This window comes from Staurois parvus, unplaced genomic scaffold (genome assembly GCF_062004578.1).
Source record: "Staurois parvus isolate SC_StPar_1 unplaced genomic scaffold, SC_StPar_1.0 ptg000276l, whole genome shotgun sequence".
NCBI lineage: Eukaryota > Metazoa > Chordata > Amphibia > Anura > Ranidae > Staurois > Staurois parvus.
The window spans coordinates 3,177,311-3,199,899 of NW_028318072.1; the positions used below are offsets into that span (position 1 = coordinate 3,177,311).

Below are 22,589 nucleotides of genomic sequence, written 5' to 3' on the forward strand. Positions count from 1 at the left end.
TCCTCCAGCTACTAGAGGCCGCAGAATACAGGCGATCATTGTTCACTCAGCCAGCCATTTTTGATAAGATAAAACTTGTAATAGTGACTTCTGACGGACCTCAGAAAAATGGCCTCCACTCTGGATACAGCACATAGGGATGAGTGAGGGTTTGGAAGTTATCACAGCCTACAGACTTCGCTCTAGTAGCGGGATGCCGGTTCGGTGTGGGGCGGTGATGACGCGGGGAGGAGGCGGAAGTCAGCTGTACGGAGATCACAGACGGGGAGAGGAGCTCCGGGGCCCGCGGTAAGCAACACCTGGGGGGTGGGGGCAGTACAAGGAAGATGGTGGAGGTCTGTTATCGGAGGGGGGATGTGGGGGTCCCTTCTGTAGTGGGGGAGGGGTATTAAAGAGCCGCGATAAACACCAACCCGAGATGTCTGCCTGTATGTATGCCAGTCGTTTCTGCTGCCCCGAGGATCGCTCAGTGTATGGCTCCATATGGTGACAGTGCTGGTTGATGTCAGTGTATACTACATCCCTGGAGCCTCCTCAATCGTGCTGCTGCCTGATCTGTATACAGGAAGAGCTCCTCGCCTGAATACAATACACGCCCTGCCTGAACGCTTCCTGAACTCTGGATTTGATCACTGTGATATTTTACAGCAATGTTAGCACAAAAGCCAGCATTTACTATATTGCAGCTCACCAATTCTTAGATGTGATGGCTGCATTTGTTTTCTTTTTTTAGGATTGCTTCTATTTTCATCTGGTGATCTGGCTAGTAAGTCTGTTTTTCAAAAGAACAAGCTGTCCTGCAGATGTAGCAATTACAGTAGTTTACTATTATTACTTGCAGGGGTGCTTACAATGGTCAGCTTTTGGTTATTCATGTAAAACCTTTATCCCTAAAGAAAAAAAAAACTGCTGTAACTGAATACAACCACTTGTCCTCTATCCTATAGCAGGAGTACTGCTACAGGGCGGCTGGGCTTCGCAAAATCATATATATATATATATATGTCTGTGTGTGTGATTTGTATTTTCAAGTAGGGGCCTCTATTGGCGGCTAGGGATGTCAATCACCGGGTCCCGGCCGGAGATTCCACGCCGGCACCCGGTGATCGCCATGCAAAGCTACAGGGGAGAGACTTGTGCGTAAACAACATACAGTGAAGGAAATAAGTATTTGATCCCCTGTTGATTTTGAATGTTTGCTCACTCACAAAGAAATGATCAGTCTAAAAATCGAATGGTAGGTGTATTGTAACACTGAGAGACAGAATAGCAACAAGAAATTCAAAAGAAATGCATGCCTAACAAATTATGCACTGATTTGCATGTTCATGAGGGAAATAAGTATTTGATCCCCTTCACAAAACATGACTTAGTACTTGGTGGCAAATCCCTTGTTGGCAATCACAGAGGTCAGATGTTTCCTGTAGTTGGCCACCAGGTTTGCACACATCTAAGGAGGGATTTTGGCCCTCTCCTCTTGGCAGATCCTCTCCAAGTCATTATGGGATGGTATCTGACTTTTGGCAACTCGAACTTTCAGCTCCCTCCACAGATTTTCAATCTGATTAAGGTCTGGAGACTGGCTAGGCCACTCCAGGACCTTAATGTGCTTTGTCTTAAGCCACTCCTTTGTTGCCTTGGCCATATGTTTTGGGTCATTGTCATGCTGGAACACCCATCCACGACCCATTTTCAATGCCCTGGCTGAGGGAAGAAGGTTCTCGCCCAAGATTTGACAGAACATTGTCCCGTCCATCGTCCCTTTGATGCGGTGCAGTTGTCCTGTCCCCTCAGCAGAAAAACACCCCCAAAGCAGAATGTTTCCACCACCATGTTTGACAGTTGGGATGGTGTTCTTGGGGTCATAGAAAGCATTCCTCCTCCTCCACACACGGCGAGTTGAGTTGATGCCAAAGAGCAATCCATGAGGTGAGATCTTGCATGGTGCACCAGACCTAGGGAGACTGAAAGTTGTTTTGTTTCTTCCATTTGTGAATGATTGCACCAACTGTTGTCACCTTCTCACCAAGCTGCTTGGCTATAGTTTGGTAGCCCAGTCCAGCCTTGTGTAGGTCTACAATCTTGTCTCTGACATCCTTGGACAGCTCTTTGGTCTTTGCCATGGTGGAGAGTTTGGAATTTGATTGTTTGATTGCTCCTGTGGACAGGTGTCTTTTATACAGGTAACAAAATGAGATTAGCAGCACTCCCTTTAAGAGACTGCTTCTAATCTCAGCTTGTTACCTGTATGAAAGACACCTGGTAGCCAGAAATCCTGCTGAATGATAGGGGATCAAATACTTATTTCCCTCATGAACATGCAAATCAGTCCATCATTTGTTAGACATGCATTTATTTTGATCTTTTTTGTTGCTATTCTGTCTCTGTGTTACAATACACCGAACATTCGATTTTTAGATTGATCATTTCTTTGTAAGTGGGCAAACATTCAAAATCAGCAGGGGATCAAATACGTATTTCCTTCACTGTATATGCTTGGTAAGCTGTAATATATTACATCTCTGGCTCTGGGTTTATTACCATTTTAAGCAGTGGATATGTCTGATTTTTTTTTTGTATTTGCAGAATTAGTACATCAGTGTGTCACTGGTGGCTGTGATTGTTTAGAGGTTATTCTCACAGGCTAAAAAAAGATGCATTTCGATGTGCACAGCGTGTAGTTTTATGTGCATCTAAATGCAGCACTATAGTAATCAGTGAACCTATACTCACAGCTGGTCCTACATACATAAAGATATACATGGCTAGTCATTCACTGGAATGAAAGGAGAATTGTACGTGTCTCAAAACGAATACTTTGGACATGTAGCTAATGCAGGCCATCCATGGGTCGAATTCCGAAATAATTTTTTATTTATTTCAGGTACTTATATATTGCCGTCAATTTACGCAGCGCTTTACATATATATATATTGTACATTCACATCAGTCCCTAACCCTCGAGTGTACAATCTAAAGTCCCTAATTCACATTCATACTTATACATACTAGGGACAATTTAGACGGGAGCCAATTAACCTACCAGCATGTCTTTGGAGTGTAGGAGGAAACTGGAGTACCCGGAGGAAACCCACGCAGTCACAGGGAGAGCGTGCAAACTCCAGGCAGGTGGTGCCGGGGTTGGGATTTGAACCAGTGACCCTAGGACTGCCAGGTGGAAGTGCTAACCAGAGAAAGAATTTTCTTTTGAAAATCGTAACTAAGAATTTTCTTTCGAATTTCGCAGCATTAGTGAGCCGATTTTCGTGTGGCCATCGAGTGATAGAGCATGTTGGAAATGTTTTGAAAAACTAACCAATTTCTAATCAATGATGGGAAAATCATGCGAGAAATATAATCGGAAAAAGAAATGAGCATGAGCTGTGACCTGGAAAGAAAAGAAGATTCCCAAGCACGAAAATTCTTTTTTGTAGCAACACGCAGGGAAATTGAAGGCTTGGTTGGTCGAATTTCGAAATCAATGATGGCACCATCGGATTACAAAACACATAAAATTTTTATTTTTAAAAGAAAATTTGTTCAGAATTCGACCCATGTATGGCCTGCATTATACAGGATCTTATGTTAGCTCTGCCAGCAAGATCCTGTGTTCTGTGCAGAAGATACACACGTCAGTGTGAATGGGCCCCTCCTGAGCCTGTTATATCTATTAGTGGGGTAATGCTGGGGTACAGGTTAGAGCACAGATGAGCTCCTCTGATGAGAATATACAGGGCATCAAGCATCTAAGGCCCTGTACAAATGGGGCCATTAGTTCCCATGCAGGGACATTTGTTTCTGGCGAAGGGATGTACCGTGTTGCATATGTCCCATTTTCTGGGACCCCCAGCTGCATTGACACGGCTGCTGTGTCCCCATATGACATGCGGCTGCAGGAACTCTTGTAGACACTGTCTGTATTCAGCTTGGTTTTATAGTATTTTTAGAGTTTCCTGGTGGTTTCACACCCAGCCCATTCTTGTGTGCTTCATCCTTGTGTTTATTTACTCAAAGCTCCTCCCTGTCGGTCAAAGTGCACATCACAAAACATTCAGTTCTGTTCCTGATTGACGCCTGCAGTCTTTTCTTTTTCCGTGAGTTTAAAATGCAGTGATTTGCTATGTACAGAGTAGAGATCAGAATGATATATATATATTTATCCACTTTAAGGGCCAGTTCACGCTACATCCGTTTCAGTTGCTTTTTTTTCTGCAACCAAAACACACAGAAAGTAGGTTATATGGTTGTCAATGTCATAGTTTATATCAGTGCTTGCAGTTCCAGTTGCAGAAAAAAAAAATAGAACAGGCTGCATTTTTCCTGCACAGAACTGTACTGGAACACAGTAAAATGCACGAGAAAGCACCAAAAATGCAATGGAACACACATGTCCCTGTTTAAATTGAAGAAAAAGGGGGAAAATGAACCGTAACACTTAAAATGCATAATAAACACGCATGCCGAAATATATCCGGAACGCATCTGGACTGCACTGCTATGGTGTGAACCAAGCATTTTCTGGAATGTTTTGTTTACGAGTCGAAATTGGTATTTTTTTGCTAGAAAATTACTCAGAAGCCCAAACATTATTCTCTCTCTCGATCTCTCTCTCTCTCTCGATCTCTCTCTCTCGATCTCTCTCTCTCGATCTCTCTCGATCTCTCTCTCTCGATCTCTCTCGATCTCTCTCTCTCGATCTCTCTCTCTCGATCTCTCTCTCTCGATCTCTCTCTCTCTCGATCTCTCTCTCTCTCGATCTCTCTCTCTCTCTCGATCTCTCTCTCTCTCTCGATCTCTCTCTCTCTCTCGATCTCTCTCTCTCTCTCGATCTCTCTCTCTCTCTCGATCTCTCTCTCTCGATCTCTCTCTCTCGATCTCTCTCTCTCGATCTCTCTCTCTCGATCTCTCTCTCTCGATCTCTCTCTCTCGATCTCTCTCTCTCGATCTCTCGATCTCTCTCTCTCGATCTCTCTCTCTCGATCTCTCTCTCTCGATCTCTATCTCTCTAATTGGTTCTGGCCAGCTCAGTAGATTGCTTTAAAAAAGGCCTGGATTCTTTCTTGAATACACAGAATATAACTGGATACTATCACATAGGTAAAGTTGATCCAGGGAATATCTGATTGTCTCTCGGGGATCAGGGAGGAATTATTTCCCAGCAGGAGCAAATTGGATCATGCTTTGCTGGGTTTTTTTGCCTTTCTCTGGATCAACTGTGGGTGTATTATTATTATACAGGATTTATATAGCGCCAACAGTTTGCTGAGCGCTTTACAATAGAAGGAAGACAATACAATTACAATACATTTCAGTACAGAAGGAATAGGAGGGCCGGTATAGGATTATACGTTTTTTTTTTTTTTTTTTTTTTAATGGTTGAACTAGATGGAATTTTTTCAACCAGGCTAATATATTTATAATATATTTACTTATATAGCGCTGTCAATTTACGCAGTGCTTTACATATATATTGTACATTCATATCAGTCCCTAACCCTCAAGGGGCGTACAATCTAAAGTCCCTAACTCACATTCATACATACACATATTAGGGCCAATTTAGACAGGAGCCAATTAACCTACCAGCATGTCTTTGGAGTATGTATGTATATATATATATATATATATATATATATATATATATATATAAAGTGTGTTAACTTTTGCTTTAAAAAAAGAAAAAAATTTGATTACTTCCGACGACAACCATATGTGACATTGGTCCTCCATCATGATAGTCTTTCATTACTGCGATCTTGAGGAAGCCGCACTGTCGGAACGTTTCTCGGGCCAGCCGTTGTTAACGGTAAGCCCAAGAAACATCTGCAGGAGAGAGGGGACGTCACTACGAAAAGCGATCCAGCGGCTCAAGAGCCGCTAGGACCATATTCATGTGAAAGCCAGCTGTCCGCTGAAAAAAACGGTATCGGGGTTGTGGCATAACCCCAGTAAACCACCTGAAAACCGCAACGTTTATATAGCTACTGCGGTCGTCAAGTGGTTATGTTTGCTTTATGCAAAGCTACATCTATAGATATTTAACCACTTCAGCTCCAGAAGATTTACCCCCCTTCAAGACTAGGCCATATTTCACTATATTTTAAATACAAATTCCTGTAACTAAATTTATATAATTTTTCCTCCACAATTGAGCTTTCTTTTGGTGGTATTTGATTACCTCTGTATTTTTTTTTATTTTTTGCTCTATAAAGGATTTTTACTTTTCTGCTATAAAACATATTCAATAAAAACTTTAGCAAAACAAAATTTCTTCAAATTCAGGCCAAAATGTATTCTGCTATATATTGTTGGTAAAAAAATCCCAATAAGCTTATATTGATTGGTTTGTGCAAATGTTATAGCGTCTACAAACTATGCTGTGTGTATATATACTGCAATTTATTTATTTTTTTATACTAGTAATGGCTGTGATCAGCAACCTATAGCGGGATTGCGATATTGCGGCGGACAGTCTGACACCAACTGACACTTTGTGGGAACTAGTGACATTAATACAGTGATCATTGCTAAATCTATACACTGTCCCTGTATAAATGACATTGGCTGGGAAGGGGTTAAACATCTTGGGCAATCAAAGGGTTAACTGTGTGCCTGGCTATCTGTTTTGTGTACACAGGTGCTTTTACTAGGCAATCTGCTAGATTTTATTCCCTGTTCTTCACTGACAGAACACAGCTCTGCCTTGTTTACATAGGCAGAGCTGTGTTCTGTCATTCTCCTCGATGATCAACTGGTGCCGGCGCTCATCTATTTTCCGGTACCTGTTGATCGGCTTTTGCTGTGTCCAGTCAAAGTTTATATACGTGATTTTGCACAGAACATCTGCCCTGTAGCAGGAAATCTGCTATGGGGGGGATGGCATGTAGAAGTATAGGCTATTTATAAGTCTGCTCAAAACACTGCTTCCCTCCTCCTCCTACTTGTGCTGTCTACTACTGGTAAAAAAGATGTGCATAAATACATTTTTTTAATTGCTCCGGTGTGGTTTGTGCTGCAGAAGCTCCCGCTCCCTTGTGTCATGGAGTGCTTGACAGCGGGGCTCAATTTAGGGAGCTATGACATCATCCACCAGCTTCCATTGGCAGCAAAAGGGATAAAGGATAAGCCTGACACTCCCCTTTTCTGACGAGCAGCCAATCAGTGCTCATTACACTGCAAGGTCTCTCCCCTTCCTGGAAGTCCCCGAGTGCGGTGATGGAGGAGATATACTGCGCAATGTTAAAAATATTAAATGTTTTAAGTCGCCATAAAGCCCCTTTCATTTTTAAAAGCCCCAGTTATTCCATAAAGCACCTCAGATTTAAGTACGGTTTTGGTTAAAAAAAAAAATGTTATCGGGAGAAGTAGATTGAACATAGAAGGTCCTTAACCCATCAGCAGGACCAGTATCTGCTCCTTTGTGCAAGGAGGAACAAGATGAGCACTGCCAGAGCCCTACAAAATGACCTCCAGCAGGCCACTGGTGTGAATGTCTCTGACCAAACAATCAGAAACAGACTTCATGAGGATGGACTGAGGGCCCAACGTCCTCTAGTAGGCCCTGCGCTCCCTGCCTGGCACTATAGAGCTTGATTAGCATTTGCCACTGAACACCAGAATTGTCAAGTCTGCCACTGGTGCCCTGTGCTCTTCACAGATGAGAGCAGGTTCACCCTGAGCACATGTGACAGACGTGAAAGGGTCTGGAGAAGCCATGGAAAATGTTCTCCTGAAAGATTGTTCAGCATGACCGTTTTGGTTGTGGGTCAGTGATGGTCTGGGGAAGCATATCCAGTAGACCTCTTCAGGCTAGACAATGGCACCATGACGGCCATTTGGTATCGGGATGAAACCATTGGACCCATTAGCAGATCCTACGCTGGTCCTGGGTGTGTATGTATGTGTGTGTGTATGTGTATATATATATATATATATATATATATTTGGGTTTCTGGCCTCATGTGGCGAGAATATGCAGGCAGTTCCTGGAGGATGAAGGAATTGATACCATTAAATGGCCCCCACACTCACCTGATCTAAATCCAATAGAACACCTCTGGAATATAATGTTTTGGTGCATCCAATGCTGCCAGGTTGCACCTCAGACTGTCCAGGAGCTCAGTGATGCCCTGGTCCAGATCTGGGAGGAAATACCCCAGGACACCATCCGTCGTCTCCAATGTCAGGCATGCATACAAGCCCATGGGGGCCATACAAACTACTGAGTACCATTTTGAGTTGCTGCAATGGACTTTCAGCAAAATGGACTAGCCTGCATCATTTTTTCACTTTGATTTTCAGGCTGTCTTTGAATTCAGTCCTCTGATGGAAATAAAAAGTATCAACCTACAAACGATGAGGCATCCTTACATTCCTAACACATTACCAAGTCCATATCAGTATAGATATCCAGCATGATATGTTTCCCTGTTGAAATCTGATGTGTTTTCAAAGTGTTCCTTTAATTTGTTTGAGCAGTGTATTTCAAGTTTTTGTGTGATTATTTTTTTTTTTTTCATTTTTTATGGTGCTGTTAATCCTGAAAGCCAGGAACAAGTTTAGAGAAGATCTTTATATTTCAGATCTGTATGCTACAGTTGATTTGAAGACTGGATGCTCTCTATATATTCACAGCATATAGATACACCAGTTTTTTTCTGATGATATGAACTATTTTTCTTCATGTGGTTTTTCTGAATGGATGTTATACGTCATGCTGACATTTTTATGTGGAATAATTGTATGGTGAAAAGATTGGACTGGTGACTCAGGCAGATGCAATTAAATTGCACAATTTCTGTCACCATGACTTAGGAACAACAAATGTTTTCAAGCATCCTTTTTTTCATTCATTTATATGAATAGTTACCAAAATTCCAGCATTATGTTCTAGTTACTCTACTGGTATATGACATCTTGAAATATATGATAAACTAAAATTTTGTATTGATATTGAAGTAGACCTATATTAAAAAAAAAAAGGAAAAAACTGCTTACAGTGACTGACATTTAACAGAAGGAACTACTATAAAACTTTTCCTGGACAAAATGCTTCGGGTTCTGCTGGTCAGATTGTTTGGCCTCTAATCTTCCCCTTCAGAAAATCATATGATCAAAAGTCTAGGACTACTTATTAAAGTAAACATGTCTTGAAAGCAAGGTGAAGGCTGCCATGCTCTGAAAGCGCTTGTGGATTGGTTGTTCTGCTGATCCACTGGCTGTAATACTTTTCATTGATCTGTAGCAAGTATGTAGTCATGTGCATATTTGTTCTGATCAGAGATCTGATGTATCAAAGCAAGAGGGTCATCAAATGATGGCCAGGCAACTAGCATGTTCAAAAGGAGAGGCCAGGGACTGCAGCTTTTATATTCTCTCCTAACGGGTTTCCTTTAACGCTGACATTTCCCTTTAAACCCCAACTCTGCAAAAATAAAAAATTAAAAAACACCCTTGCTTGTTATGTAAAGGGGTAGAAGATTCAAAAGAACATACTTACTTTGCTTCTCGCTCTAGGTGGGGGTCTCCAGTGCTGCAACTAGTCCCCCGTAGCACCTCTGTAAGCAGCTATTGGCTGTGTTCACGCTCCAGGCTCCAGAATATTCCGTACAGGGTTAGACCTTGTTCACATGGGGCGTATCAATGCATACCCTGTGTGAGTGCATTGCTTATCCACACGGGGATGCACAGGTGTTCTGTTCTTCCAGATGTGAGGTGGGACGCAGTGGCTACACAGGCATGGCTGCTGGTCCTAGTGTGACATACGTGTGCATGTAAACTCATGTCCCCAAACTCACACTGTCTGCATTTGGGGCCAGATGCAGCTTCTGTGTCCCAATTCACATCATTGGGAATACCAGCATGGGGATACATGGAACACCTGTGCATACCCATGCAGATAAACACGCTCCTTGCACAGAGTACACATTGATAGGCCCTGTGTGAACAAGGCCTTAATGTCCCTGTATGGTACGTGATGATGCTGAGGCTCGGAGTGGGGTATAAAATAAGTGATTACTGCCTGTGTTCAAATCCGCTTGACATAACATGCAAAAACTGGTGATGCACTGATATACACTGAAAAATATCGGGTGAAAATAGGGTCATCGTCATTTTGCCAATTAAAAAAAAAAATCTGCAGATAATGATAATTGACTTCAGTGCAGAACCGCGTCCCGCTGACGTCAGTGCAGAACCGCGTCCCGCTGACGTCAGTGCAGAACCGCGTCCCGCTGACGTCAGTGCAGAACCGCGTCCCGCTGACGTCAGTGCAGAACCGCGTCCCGCTGGCTGCAGGGCAGAATCGCGACCCGTTGGCTGCAGTGCAGAATCGCATCCTCTGTTGACTGCAATTCAAAAATGCTTCTATTTAATTTTTTATTTTTTTTTCCTTTTTAATATATATTTTATTTCCTGTCCAATTTTTGTGTGTGACATTCAATAAAAGTTTTTTTACGTTACTGTTTTATTTTTTAAATTCATATTCATTTAATTTCATGACATTAATTAAAAAGTCTAATATAAAACAATTATATCTAAAAAATATATATTTAAAAAAAAAACTGTCCATTTTGGTTTTTGGTCAAGTGCATCCTTAATTTTCGATTCGACCCAGAACTTTAATTTTGGTGCACCACTAGCAAAAACCCTTCCAAGGTGTGGGGGGTCCACAATAAAGTTATGTACAATAAAACTTGCATTTTGTAATCTACAATAACTGTTAAGCCTCATGCACATTGACCTTCAAGGACTCAAAAGACTGCCCTGGGGAGCTGCAAGTGGAACCCACAGCCTTCCATACAAGTGAATGGCTGTACTCGTGTGAATACTGATGCCTCTATGCACAGGAGTGTCAAAATACATGAGTCCAGATGCATTTAGAGCTGTTTTTCAAAATGTAAGCATGTAAATAAACTGGCTCAAAGCACAGTAAATGTTCGGCAGCATCTAAATACATTCAGCCAAGCTGTGTTTACATAAGAAATTTGTGGTTCTTGGAACCCTTTTAGCCCAGTTTTATGTAGCTAAATGTGTAAATGCATGTAAAAGCAAATAGATTAAATGCAGTAGAAATGGATCAGATAAGTAAAAAGCTTTGTTACACTTACCAGATGAATGCATTGAAAAATAAAATTAAATAGAAAAAATAAAATGAATAAAAAAAAAAAAAAAATATATATATATATATATATATATATATATATAAATAAATAATAGTATAAAATGCACCTGGCCGCTGATGTGCATTGGAAAGAACAATGCTGGTGTGCTAATTCTAATGCATTGCACTGTTTTCAGTCCCTAAACAGGCCCTAAAGGGAACATAAGATATTTCACATGGTTGTGTGCAGCGGGGGAATGGGACCTGATATATTGCATCCCACCAAAAATATAGATCACCCAAGAAAGTGTGTTTTTTATTTGGTCAATAAAAATTTACTGTAAAGTAGATTTTCTATTTTTTTCATATGCATAAATGCTTTATTCCTTTATTATGCCACTAGCCACTTTTGATTCAGGTCAATCGTGGGCATTAGTATAGCTGTATGTACAGATACCTGTTTATCATCGACCAGATTCTAAAAATGACTTTTTGTGTTTCTTGTTTACAGAGTAAAATCTCTTCTCAACACTTGAGATGTTTGCTCCCGGCGGGTCCGGAGGCTCTTCCATGCCCAGGAGAAGAGGCCATGGAACCCATGCCCTTCCCAAGCAGCCAGAGAGAAGCCTAGCATCGGCTCTGCCTGGCGCTTTGTCTATTACTGCCCTGTGCACTGCTTTGGCAGAACCTGCCTGGCTACATATCCATGGAGGGACCTGCAAACGTCAGGAGTTAGGGGTAGCCGATGTGCTGGGACCAGAAGATCCTGAACTACTGACAAGTAAGTGGTGGGATTTCTTTGCATGATTAAATGGGTGGTTTATGTTTTCACTTTTTTTTTTTTTTTTTTTAAAGATTTTATTAAAGCAGATAAACTCATAACAAAATTAAATTCTCCTTGTTAGTATGAATCACAAATAGTCTACATGTTTTATTTACTTATTAGCACTTGTGTGTTTTTTTTTTTTTTTTGCTTATGAGCACTGATACTCTACTGCAGGCTCTTTGCAGCCACATCCTGTCTGTGTGCACTCTTTAACTGCTGCATGCCATTTCTCAGGGAGGGTTCCTAAAGGTGACAGCAATGGAACAGTCCTGTGCAGTGTTCATCACCACAGCTACTTGTAGCTTCCATCAGTAGAGTGTGTTATAGGGTGACAATAATAAAATAATTGGGAAACAGAGGGTTGTCACCCTAAAACAGGAATTGATGAAGGCTACAGATTTAAAAAGACTGAAAATGACTTTTGAAATTACATTAACAGGTTGAAGCTTTTATGAGATTGTAATGCTTGTGTTTATATGCACTTTTAATCACTTGAAGACCAGGCCTATTCTGACACTTCTGACACTGACAAATCAATATGTTTTTTTGCTAGAAAATTACTTCAAACACCCAAACATTACATATTTTTTAAGCAGATGCCCTAGAGAATAAAGTAGTTGGTGCTGCAATTTTGTATGTCACACAGTATTTGCACAGCAATTTTTTTTTTTTAATTGTTTGGTGAAATATAAAAAAAGATGTTATGGCAAGTAAATAGATATCTAACATGTCGCACTTTAAAATCGCGTACGCATTTGGAATGGTGGCATAATACAGTACTTACAAATCTCTGTAGGTGACACTTGAAAGTCTTTACAGGTTTAGCGTTATACAGGAGCTCTGGTGCTAGAAATATTGCTCTCGCTATAATGTTTGTGGTAATACTTCACATGTGTGGTGCGAGCACCATTTCATATGCATGCATGACCTACATATACGTATGCCTTTGCCTGCGAGCACGGTGGCGCTTTAAATTTTTTTTTTTTTTTAATCTTTACGCTGTCTCTAATTTTTATTTTTTATCACTTTTATTGCTATCACAGGAGATGAACAATATCCATTGTGATAGCATGGGCTGTGAGAGGTACTCTTTGACAGATCTGGCATCTATTAGACCCCAGATATCTTCTCTGTGCTTAAAAGCATCTGATCAAGCCAAGATTGGTTTGACCAAATGCTTTCCCAAGCCAAAAATGGCTTGTTTACATTCTGGAGAAACTGGAAGTGACAAAATACACGTTGTTTCCGATTTCCTATACCATAGAAATGATCAGGGACGTTCCTGTCCCTATTCAGCTCTATGGTAAGCTGGTGGAACACCATCCATACATCCATCCATGTCTCCATGCTTTACCTTGCTGAGAAATTATTTTGAAAAACACCTCCCAGAATTTCTAGCCGTGGCCATCTTGAGTAAGTACTGATGATTCGTGTAGTATTTACTTCCTGGCATCCACCTGCCCTTAGCTCATGCATTTATGCAGGCAGGAGGATGTGCGAAGCTGAGAAACCCCTCCCTAAGGCATCTGGAATGTATGATGGCATTTGCTTAGGCCTGGAAACCAGGAAGTAAGTGAATTAACATAGGAAACTAAATAACGTTTACTGCTCTATTTACTAATGCTAGTAGCATAAAGATTAAAAATAGTCAGGGTTGACTGAGAGAGTGAGGTTCCACTTTAATGTATTGCAGCTTACCAGTGCTAAGAACATTTTCAGAAAGCACAGAAAAATACCTGTTGATCTTGCCGGAATTGTCCAGGTCACTTGTGAGCTGAGCGGAAAATATAAACAATATGATCAGCCTTTTATGAGGTACTAATCTTCCCATCCTTCATGTAATGGGGATGAAGAGAGGAAGTCCAGCCTGGGTGATAACCATGGCTCTTTCCATAGAAACAGTGGAGGAGTAAGTGTAGCCACCCAGGAACAGGAAGTGTTATTCACAGGTTTACTACTTGGGGGGGGAAAAAAAAAAAAAGCCTAAGGATTGGTAAGCTGCAATAGTTTACATTTTTGTTTTTGGGTTTGGATACTTTAACCGCCTTCCACCAGCCATATGAAGCAATGATGGGCGTAAGGTGGTTTGTCTCGTTCTGGGAGGACGTCATATGACATCCTCCCACTCTAACCGCGCATGCGCGGCCATCGGTGGTGAGCTATGTACCTGGGACACAGCGGATCACCGATCAGCAGAAAGAGCCGATGACTTCGGCTCTGTCATGTGATCATCTGTGTCCTCCTCACGCTGACAGCTCGTGAGGAGAGGAGAACCGGTAATCGGCATTCCTTAGAGGTGACATCTACACTGATCTGACACTGAGTGCCCTGATGATCAGTGTAGCCCCATCAGTGCCACCTGTCAGTGTCCATTAATGCCACCTGTCAGTGCACATCAAAGCCACATATCCGTGCCTTTCAGTGCCACATATCAGTGCTATCAGTGCCGCCTTTCAGTGCGCATCCGTGAAGTCTGTGAATGCCCACCAGTGATGCCTGTCAATTCCCATCAGTGCCGCCTATCAGTGCCTCCTCATCAGTGCCGCCTATCAGTTAACATCTATGACAATTTCAGTAGCCTTAGTGACACAGACACTTTAACCTTCTGGTGTGCTACATGAGTGTTTTTAGTGTATTTTTAAATAGGTAAAAATTTTGTGAACTAAGGTATTTATTTCATATGCTTGCAGAGTTTTGTATGAACCGTCAGACTATACTTCTCCTCCGTGTCATTGCTGGCTTCTGTTTCCTGGGCATTGCCTGCAGTATGACTGCCTTCTTGCTTGATGTTTTTGGGCCCAAGCACCCAGCTCTGAAAATCACACGTCGCTATGCCTTTGCTCACATTCTTACAGGTATGATGTCTTCATTATTTTTTTTTATTATTATTACAATAACATAGTTTATCGCCTGTCCCTATAGTAACATAGAGGGGCCCTTTATACCACAATCCCTAGATTCCGTTCTTCCATTTCTGGCCGCAACCCTCCCCCCAGATGGCAACACTTTCTCCTAGTAGAACGTAGCACCCCACCTGAATACCACAATACAATGTGCAACAGAGCCTAAGCGACCTATTGGTAAGCTCAGTCATTGCCATGTGGGGGACATATGCAAATTGTGACTTTCTGAAAGTTGATATTTGCATAGACATAAGCTCTAGTGCTCTGAAAAGGTTGTAAGTGGTGCTGGAGAAACAAATTCTGAAATAAAAGCTGCTTGCTTAAGTACTTTAGCCCAAATTCCATATTAATTTTGCAGAAAAGCTGAAATAATAAATAAAAGTACAATCTCCCCATTCTTTGTGTACTTGGGATGAAGATGAGGAGCCTAGCCTGGTCTATAACTATAAGTCCTCTCATAGAAAGAGTGGAGGAGTGAGTGTAGCCACCCAGGGACAGGAGGTGTGTTTATATACAGGTTATATCCATGTGTAATACCATATACAGGTTGTATAGTACATATACAGGTTATATCCATGTAAAGTACCCATTACAAAGCTACATCTATTTTTTTTATAAATATAGCCAATCAATAAAAAGGTTTTCTATAGAAACCTGAACATTTTAACTAAAGGTGGCCATACAGGGATCAGTATTTTTTGATCAGCCAGAGGGCAATGGATTCCCCCATCCACACAAGCATGGATAGAGGAATTCTTGTGTTGTATTCTGACAGTGGAGACTCCTCCGCTGTCAGAATGCACTGATCACTACTGCAGCACTGTTCAAACAGGTTTTCCAATAAGGATGTTCGTGAGAAGTTGATTCATCTATGGCCAACTTAAGTCTAAATGTTTAACCACCTCCCACCCGCCATATAAGGAAATGACGGGCTCAAGGCGATTCTCTTGTTCTTGGAGGACGTCATATGACGTCCTCCCTCTCTAACTGCGCGTGTGCACCCCCCGGGGACACAGCGCAGGGACACAGCGGATCACCAATCAACAGAAAGAGCCGATGACGTCGGCTCTGTCATGTGATCAGCTGATCGCATGTAAATAAAGAAATGTCGGTTATCGGCATTCCTCTCCTCACGAGCTGTTACGCTGACAGCTCGTTAAGAGAGGATAGCCGGTAATCGGCATTACTCAGAGGGGACATGTACACTGATTATCAGGGCACTGATGATCCATGTGCCCTGATGATCAGTATAGCTCCATCAGTGCCACCTGTCAATGTCCATCAATGCCACCTTCCAGTGCCCATCAATGCCACATATCAGAGCCTACCAGTGCACATCAATGCCACATCAGTTCCCATCTGAGCTGCCGGTCAGTGCCGCCGGTCAGTGATGCCTGTCAATGTCCATCAGTACACCCTATCAGTGGCCATCACTGCAGCCTCATTCGTGCACATCAGTGAAGGAGAAAAATTACTTACTTACAAAATTTTAGAAACTAAGAAAAAATGTTCTTTAAAAAAAAAAATTTCAATTGTTTTTGGTTTGTTTAGAAAAAAAATGAAAAACCCAGAGGTGATTAAATACCACCAAAAGAAAGCTCTATCTGTCTAAAAAAAAAAATTATAAAAAATTTATAAGAGTACAATGTTGCATGACGGCGCAATTGTCATTCAAAGTGCGACAGCACTGAAAGCTGAAAATTGGCCTGGGCAAGAAGGGGGTATAAGTGCCCAGTAGGATAGTGGTTAAAATGTGGAATGGGTATCAAGACTGTAGCACAGGGGAAATCTGGTGTTGCTGATACAGTCTTTCTTTTTTCCCCCTTACATTTTAGTTAGACAAAATGCAAAAATAACAGTGAGAGTGGACTTATGCTCGATCGGCTGCTCAAGCATGTTGGGGAATAGGGGTGGGTTCTCAGCTCTGTGTGTAAGCTCCTGGCTCCGATATAGAATTTATAAAAAGGCTTTTCACTTTCAGCACACAAATAAATTGACATTTGTCAATTGACATTTGTTTGGGGCCACCACTAAAGTGAATCTGCTTTGCTCTGCCTGGTTACTTTAAGAGAAACGGGAGACTAGGAGCTCATGAAAGGGTAAGTTCACCTTTTCACGAATTCTGAAAAGGTGAACTAACTCCACATATCCTGACCATCCCTCCAGGCCCCCACTGCACATAATGGCCATGATATCTTGTGTTGCCAGTGTAGAGACCGTAGACAATACACAGCCCCAGCGTGTGTATCCATCATAATATCAAATAAGTGTTTCTTTCTTCCTTGGACACCTTACTGGAAGAAGAAGCCTCCGATGCGCTTCTCATTGGCCAGCATGGTCATATGGGACATCACGGCCACTATGTGCAACGTGATCGGGAGGGATGACCAATATATTTGAAGTTGGTTCACTTCTGTATTTTTTGCAAAAAGGTGAATTTACCCTTTAACTGATTGCTGTAAAATGTTCTCATCAGCTTGAAGATAATGTTTTTAGCTCTTTGCTCTTTCGGTTTAACCAAGATTGTTAACATTCTAGTCCGTGTACAGTGCAATTTATTGAACACATTTGTTTGGATGTGTGTACACATAGCAGTGCTTGTGCATGCCATACAGCCTGATGTAGGCCTATATCAGTTGTAGAACTGCTACTGTTGACCTGAAGTAGTAAAGGCGTCAAATGTATTATTATTATTATTATACAGGATTTATATAGCGCCAACAGTTTGCTCAGCGCTTTACAATATAACGGGAGACAATACAGCAACAATACAGTTCAATACAAGAGGGTTAGGAGGGCCCTGCTCATTGGAGCTTAAAATATAGGAGGGAGGGGCTAGTGGTACAAAATGTAGTAACTGTGGGGGATGGACAGGTTGGAAGAGTAGAAGATTCCATTATTAGCTGAGGGCAGGATAGGCTTCCCTGAAGAGATAGGTTTTCAGAGATCGCCTGTAAGTGAGCAGAGTAGGTGATTTTCTGATAAATTGGGGTAGAGAGTTCCAGAGGATGGGGGAAGCTCTGGAAAAGTCCTGGAGACAAGCATGGGAGGAGGAGACAAGGGAGCTAGAGAACAGGAGGTCGTGCGAGGAGCGGAGAGTACGGTTTGGGTGATATTTTGGAGACAAGATTGGTGATGTAATTTGGGGCAGAGTTATAAATGACTTTATATATATCTTCATGAACAATTAAAAGCTAGTTGCCACCTTTTTGGTGCATTGCTTAGCTGATTCTTGTGAATTGTCCGGCCGCAGAAATGTTATGTGAGAACTGCAAAAATGATCCTCTGTTTCTTACTTTCACAGTTTTACAATGTGCTACGGTGATTGGCTTCTGCTACTGGGCCTCAGAACTTATACTTGCCCTTCAGCAGCAGCACAAGCAGTACCATGGTTCTCAAGTCTACGTCACCTTTGCTGTTAGCTTCTACCTGGTGGCTGGAGCTGGCGGAGCATCCATCTTGGCTACTGCGGCAAACCTCCTGCGTCACTACCCTACAGAAGAGGAAGAACAGGCTCTGGAGTTGCTGTCAGAGATGGAAGCTGACTCTTACCCTGCAGAGTATGATGTCATGAATCCTTTCCAGCCTCCACCAGCCTACACTCCCTAATGAGGCTCTATGGAAGAGAGCTGGGATATTATCCATTAGTCTGTCTCCATGTAATGGGAGAGAGCACCTGCTGCCTGAATCAAGAAGAGGACATTTCAGCCGAATTGCTGTAAATATGCAAACAGGCAGTTTGTTCATCTTTCCTTGCAGACAGGTCATCAATGCTGATTTCACATTTGCTTCCCTTGCCCTTTGTTAGTTCTATAATGTTCGTTTTTTGGGATCGATCACAATTCCCATAATGCTTTTCTCATTTAGTATCGCTTTCTCCCTTATGCTTGTCCAGATACACCCTCTAATCTGAATGGTGGACCTTCGTCAGAAAAGCTGTTTCTGTTGCTGAAAGGCAGAAGGTCATTTTGTGATTGCTTACAATTGTAAGCTTTTTATTTCCAATCAAATCCTGAGACACAGAAAGTTAAATGTTTTCCTAATGGATACTTAGGGAAAAGGAATGACTAGGAATTTGGGCCAGGTAGGACAAAGGCTATGAGAAGAGGTAAGCCGTATTGCTCTTTGCAGCCTTTTTTTTTTTTTTTTATAAATCAAAAAATCATCAGTTCTAAATGAATCGATGGAATCTTTTAGTAGTGAGGCACTCTCTACCTTGTACCTCAAAGATGTTCCTTACAATTTGATATGCTGCATTTACTGAAATATCAGTCCAGCCCCTAATATGGCTGCCTCCACAGGGTATGGCTGACAGGCATGCTGTTGAAAAGGGAGAATGTATTTAACCTGAGAAAGGCAGGTTTGTCTAACGTTTGGCTTGCAGTACGTTGGCGTGATTGGTAAAATTGTGTGTGCTTTGTTTCGTTTTACACCCTCACTTAATATATGGGTGATATTTATATACCTGTGGTGTATATATATTTTTTTTTAACTGCTTCTAAAATGTATATTTTCTTGTGATTTTATGAGGCACAGTAGATAGACTGTAAGTGGTTAATTACCAGGCAGGCTCTTGGAAAGAATTATCAAAGCATTATTTAACCATCCTGCATCCCAGCCCCAGATACCAATTATTTACGTATTTATAAAGTACAAAATGGAGAGGATTGTCCATTGCTTCCCTGTGATTAACATTTTAATATTTTACACAGAGGCATTTTGTCACTTGCAAAACAGCAGTATGCAGCTGTTCAAGCCTTTAAGTGAGTTTACAGTTTTTGGATCTCATTCGGAGGTAACATTGAGAATGTTACAACAAGGAAGAGAGGAAGATGCAAATAATTGCATCTGTTCATCACGATAGCACATCCTGATGTAGTTGTTCTTTGACGGAACAGTGGCAATCCTGTCGGATTGGATTATTGTGCATCAGTTCGGGCATAAATGTTCACTGAAAAGCGCACATGTGCTTATTATCCCGACTGGGCTGTCAATGTCTTACACAGGTAAAATAGAAAGTCCAAAAAAGGGGGTTCCTTGCTGTGGGTCATTGACTGCAGCTAATGATGAACTTACAAAATAAGTGCTAATGCACATGGTTATAAACAATGTTTCATTCCTTTTTATTTCTTTTTTAAAACTGTAGCATACTGCACTTTTGATGTCTGATTTATTTTCTCTGCATTGTAGTCTGTAGAAAGTAAAGTCCGTTTTCACCCCATTTTCATTACATTTTATAATCTGTTTTTCAGTCCGTTTTTAGATAGGTTTTTGTAATAACAAGTGGAAATCATCTGAAAAAAAAATTACAATAAAATTGAATGGAATGAAAGTTGAAGCTTCATTAAAAAATGAATAAGAACCAATCACAATGGGATTGAGTAAAATAACCTGCAATTTCTTTACGTATTTTCTTGGAGCAGCAGGGGAGTTGTTGCTCATTCCATGGAATACAGGAAAATTATGCTGGCTATTGACATTACTGAACATTTGGACACAGACGTATGCTCTTATTATCTAAGTGTCTCTTAGGCTAGCCTCTTCCCTAAGGTGAGACACATTGATTGCACTACTGTTCTTCTGTAGGCTGTGAAGGTGAATGAGGCTAAAAGCAACCAAATGGTCCCATTGCCAGCTTATCTTCGTGATTGGTCAAGGATGTCTAACCTGGTAGATTTGTTTTCAGAGAATAGGATCCAAAGGAAGATGTCATATAGACGTTAGATCATTTCCCAGTCTATCCAAAAGCACTAATATTAGGAGACTGCCGTTTAATATCTATGAGCCCCATTAACAACAATACAGGGAATGCTGGGGTCATGTTACATAATGTTGATTTATTGTGGTCTTCTCCACATTATGAAAAAATATGTTGCAAATATTCCATACATGCCCATCACAATTTATAAGTCAAAAATATAGCCTCTAAACAACGACATATCACTGGAACCTTTTTTATTTATGTGACTATGGATACATAGGCCTGTCTGTCTAAGTATATGACTTGCGTCTGAAAATATTTCAAGAAAACCAGTTTATGGTGGACTGTGTTTTTGAAGGTTAAGGACCCTTTCACACTGATGTGGTACGGTTTGACCTCACCATGGGTGTATTGCAGTCTACCCACCAGATAGCTCTGCTTTCCCATAAGGTTCTATTATGTCCCTCGGGTTTGTTGCAGTTTCTAAAACCGCAGCAAAAGTCCTGCATGCAGGACTGAATCCGCACCGCATCAGTGTGAAAGGGGCCTATTGCGCAATCAGATTACAGTGAATCCTCACAGAAATTATAACAAATAAATTAATTTTAGTTTCAACTTGTATTTTTAAAGCTGAATTCCAGGTATGCATTTTTTTGCAGAGTTACATTGGTCCAACTTGGACGAATGTAAGTATATATATATAATATATATGCCATACCCGTGGGACTGCCGTGGAAGTGGAGAATTACTGGAGTAGTTCTACAGTGATCACTGCTGTCTTCTGGGTCCTGTGCCAAGCAGCTGTCTTGCTGCATAATGAACATGGGGTCACTCACTCAGCAGAGGTGTCATTCACAAAAGCCTTGCATTTTTCTTTAATGAATGCAAGGCTTTCTGTGATTGGACAAGGTAAAGAGGCAGTGCAATTACATCACAATCTCCACTTTGTCCAATCAGAGAATGCTTTGCAAGAAATCAAGAAATGTAGGGTTTTCTTTGAATGGTGCCCATTCTGAGCAACTCATCCTCTGCATTCACTGTACAGCAGGGCATGGGGGACCTGGAACATCAATACCTGGCAATCATTATAATTTGTTCTTTTAATTCAGCAACCATAATTTTCCTATTAGATTTAACCTAGAAGGAATGCTCAGTTTCAGTCAATGGAACAATGTCAATAATTATGTTTTTTTACTGTTTAGCCCCTGTCTGGCTAAAATTTAAGTTTTTATAAATGATAAAATAATTCAACTAAATTTATGGTCTGTTTTCTCCAGTTATTTATGGTATCACTCTGTGACTAATTTGCAGTATTTGTGTGACCCTTACATGCACATACTTGGAAGCAGATTACCACATTTTTAAGCCACCAGCACCACACTTCAAAAATTTGTACTCCTTTAAAAGTGGAAGCAGGTTGGGCCCCTTTCACACTGTGATCGATCAGGTATGCCTTTCAGTTTTTTTTTTAGATGGACCTGAAGGGAAGGTCCATGGAGAGCTATAGACAGGCAGATACGGCAGGACTTGTTGTTGTGCACCCAGCTACCTCCAGGTCTGGTGGAAAAAAAAAAAAACAGAAAAGGGACTGCATCTTTTTCCGGTTTGACAGACCAGATTGGAGACAGCCTTATGTAAACAGACAGTGGAGTCCATTTTACACCTAGCTGCCCATAGAGCTCAGTGGTGTCTGCCCATGTCAGCTCTCCATAAATTGAGCGGCATCTGCTCACAGATCCTCAGCTGATCGGAGCAGACTTCATTCCATATGAAAGAGGCCTAAATGTCCACATACAAATGACACTAGTAATATGGCACCCCAGGGCCTGCCAAGGAACATTTGTGTAGAGTTAATTGTTCGATGGGTATTGGGAACAGAAGCTAACTGTTCTCTTTAAATGTCCATGTTTAAAAGACCTAAGATCTGGTCTGGAACACGTTTTAATATTGGAAGTGTAAAGGGGAATTGTTGAATCATTCACAACTGCTCCATGCTCAAGTTAAATTATTCTTAATTAAAACAAAATTGCTTTTCTTCACTGTATTGTGGCACTTGGT

The 22,589-nt window shown here is 41.3% G+C and overlaps 1 protein-coding gene across 1 annotated transcript; it reads left to right on the forward strand.

The window, feature by feature from the left end:
• Positions 1-178: 178 nt before the first annotated feature.
• On the forward strand, positions 179-21,787 carry TMEM127 (transmembrane protein 127). Its single transcript, XM_089681719.1, has 4 exons — positions 179-288; positions 11,613-11,882; positions 14,618-14,782; positions 18,135-21,787. The coding sequence occupies exons 2-4, from the start codon at positions 11,639-11,641 to the stop codon at positions 18,437-18,439; spliced, it is 714 nt and encodes a 237-aa protein (XP_089537845.1). The 5' UTR covers positions 179-288; positions 11,613-11,638; the 3' UTR covers positions 18,440-21,787.
• Positions 21,788-22,589: the final 802 nt, after the last annotated feature.

Excerpts from the sequence above, each read along its gene's own strand:
- TMEM127 (XM_089681719.1), top strand. The coding sequence starts at position 11,639 with ATGTTTGCTCCCGGCGGGTCCGGAGGCTCTTCCATGCCCAGGAGAAGA. Across the intron at positions 11,883-14,617 it reads AGATCCTGAACTACTGACAA|AGTTTTGTATGAACCGTCAG; the intron begins GTAAGTGGTGGG and ends ATATGCTTGCAG. Across the intron at positions 14,783-18,134 it reads CTTTGCTCACATTCTTACAG|TTTTACAATGTGCTACGGTG; the intron begins GTATGATGTCTT and ends TTACTTTCACAG.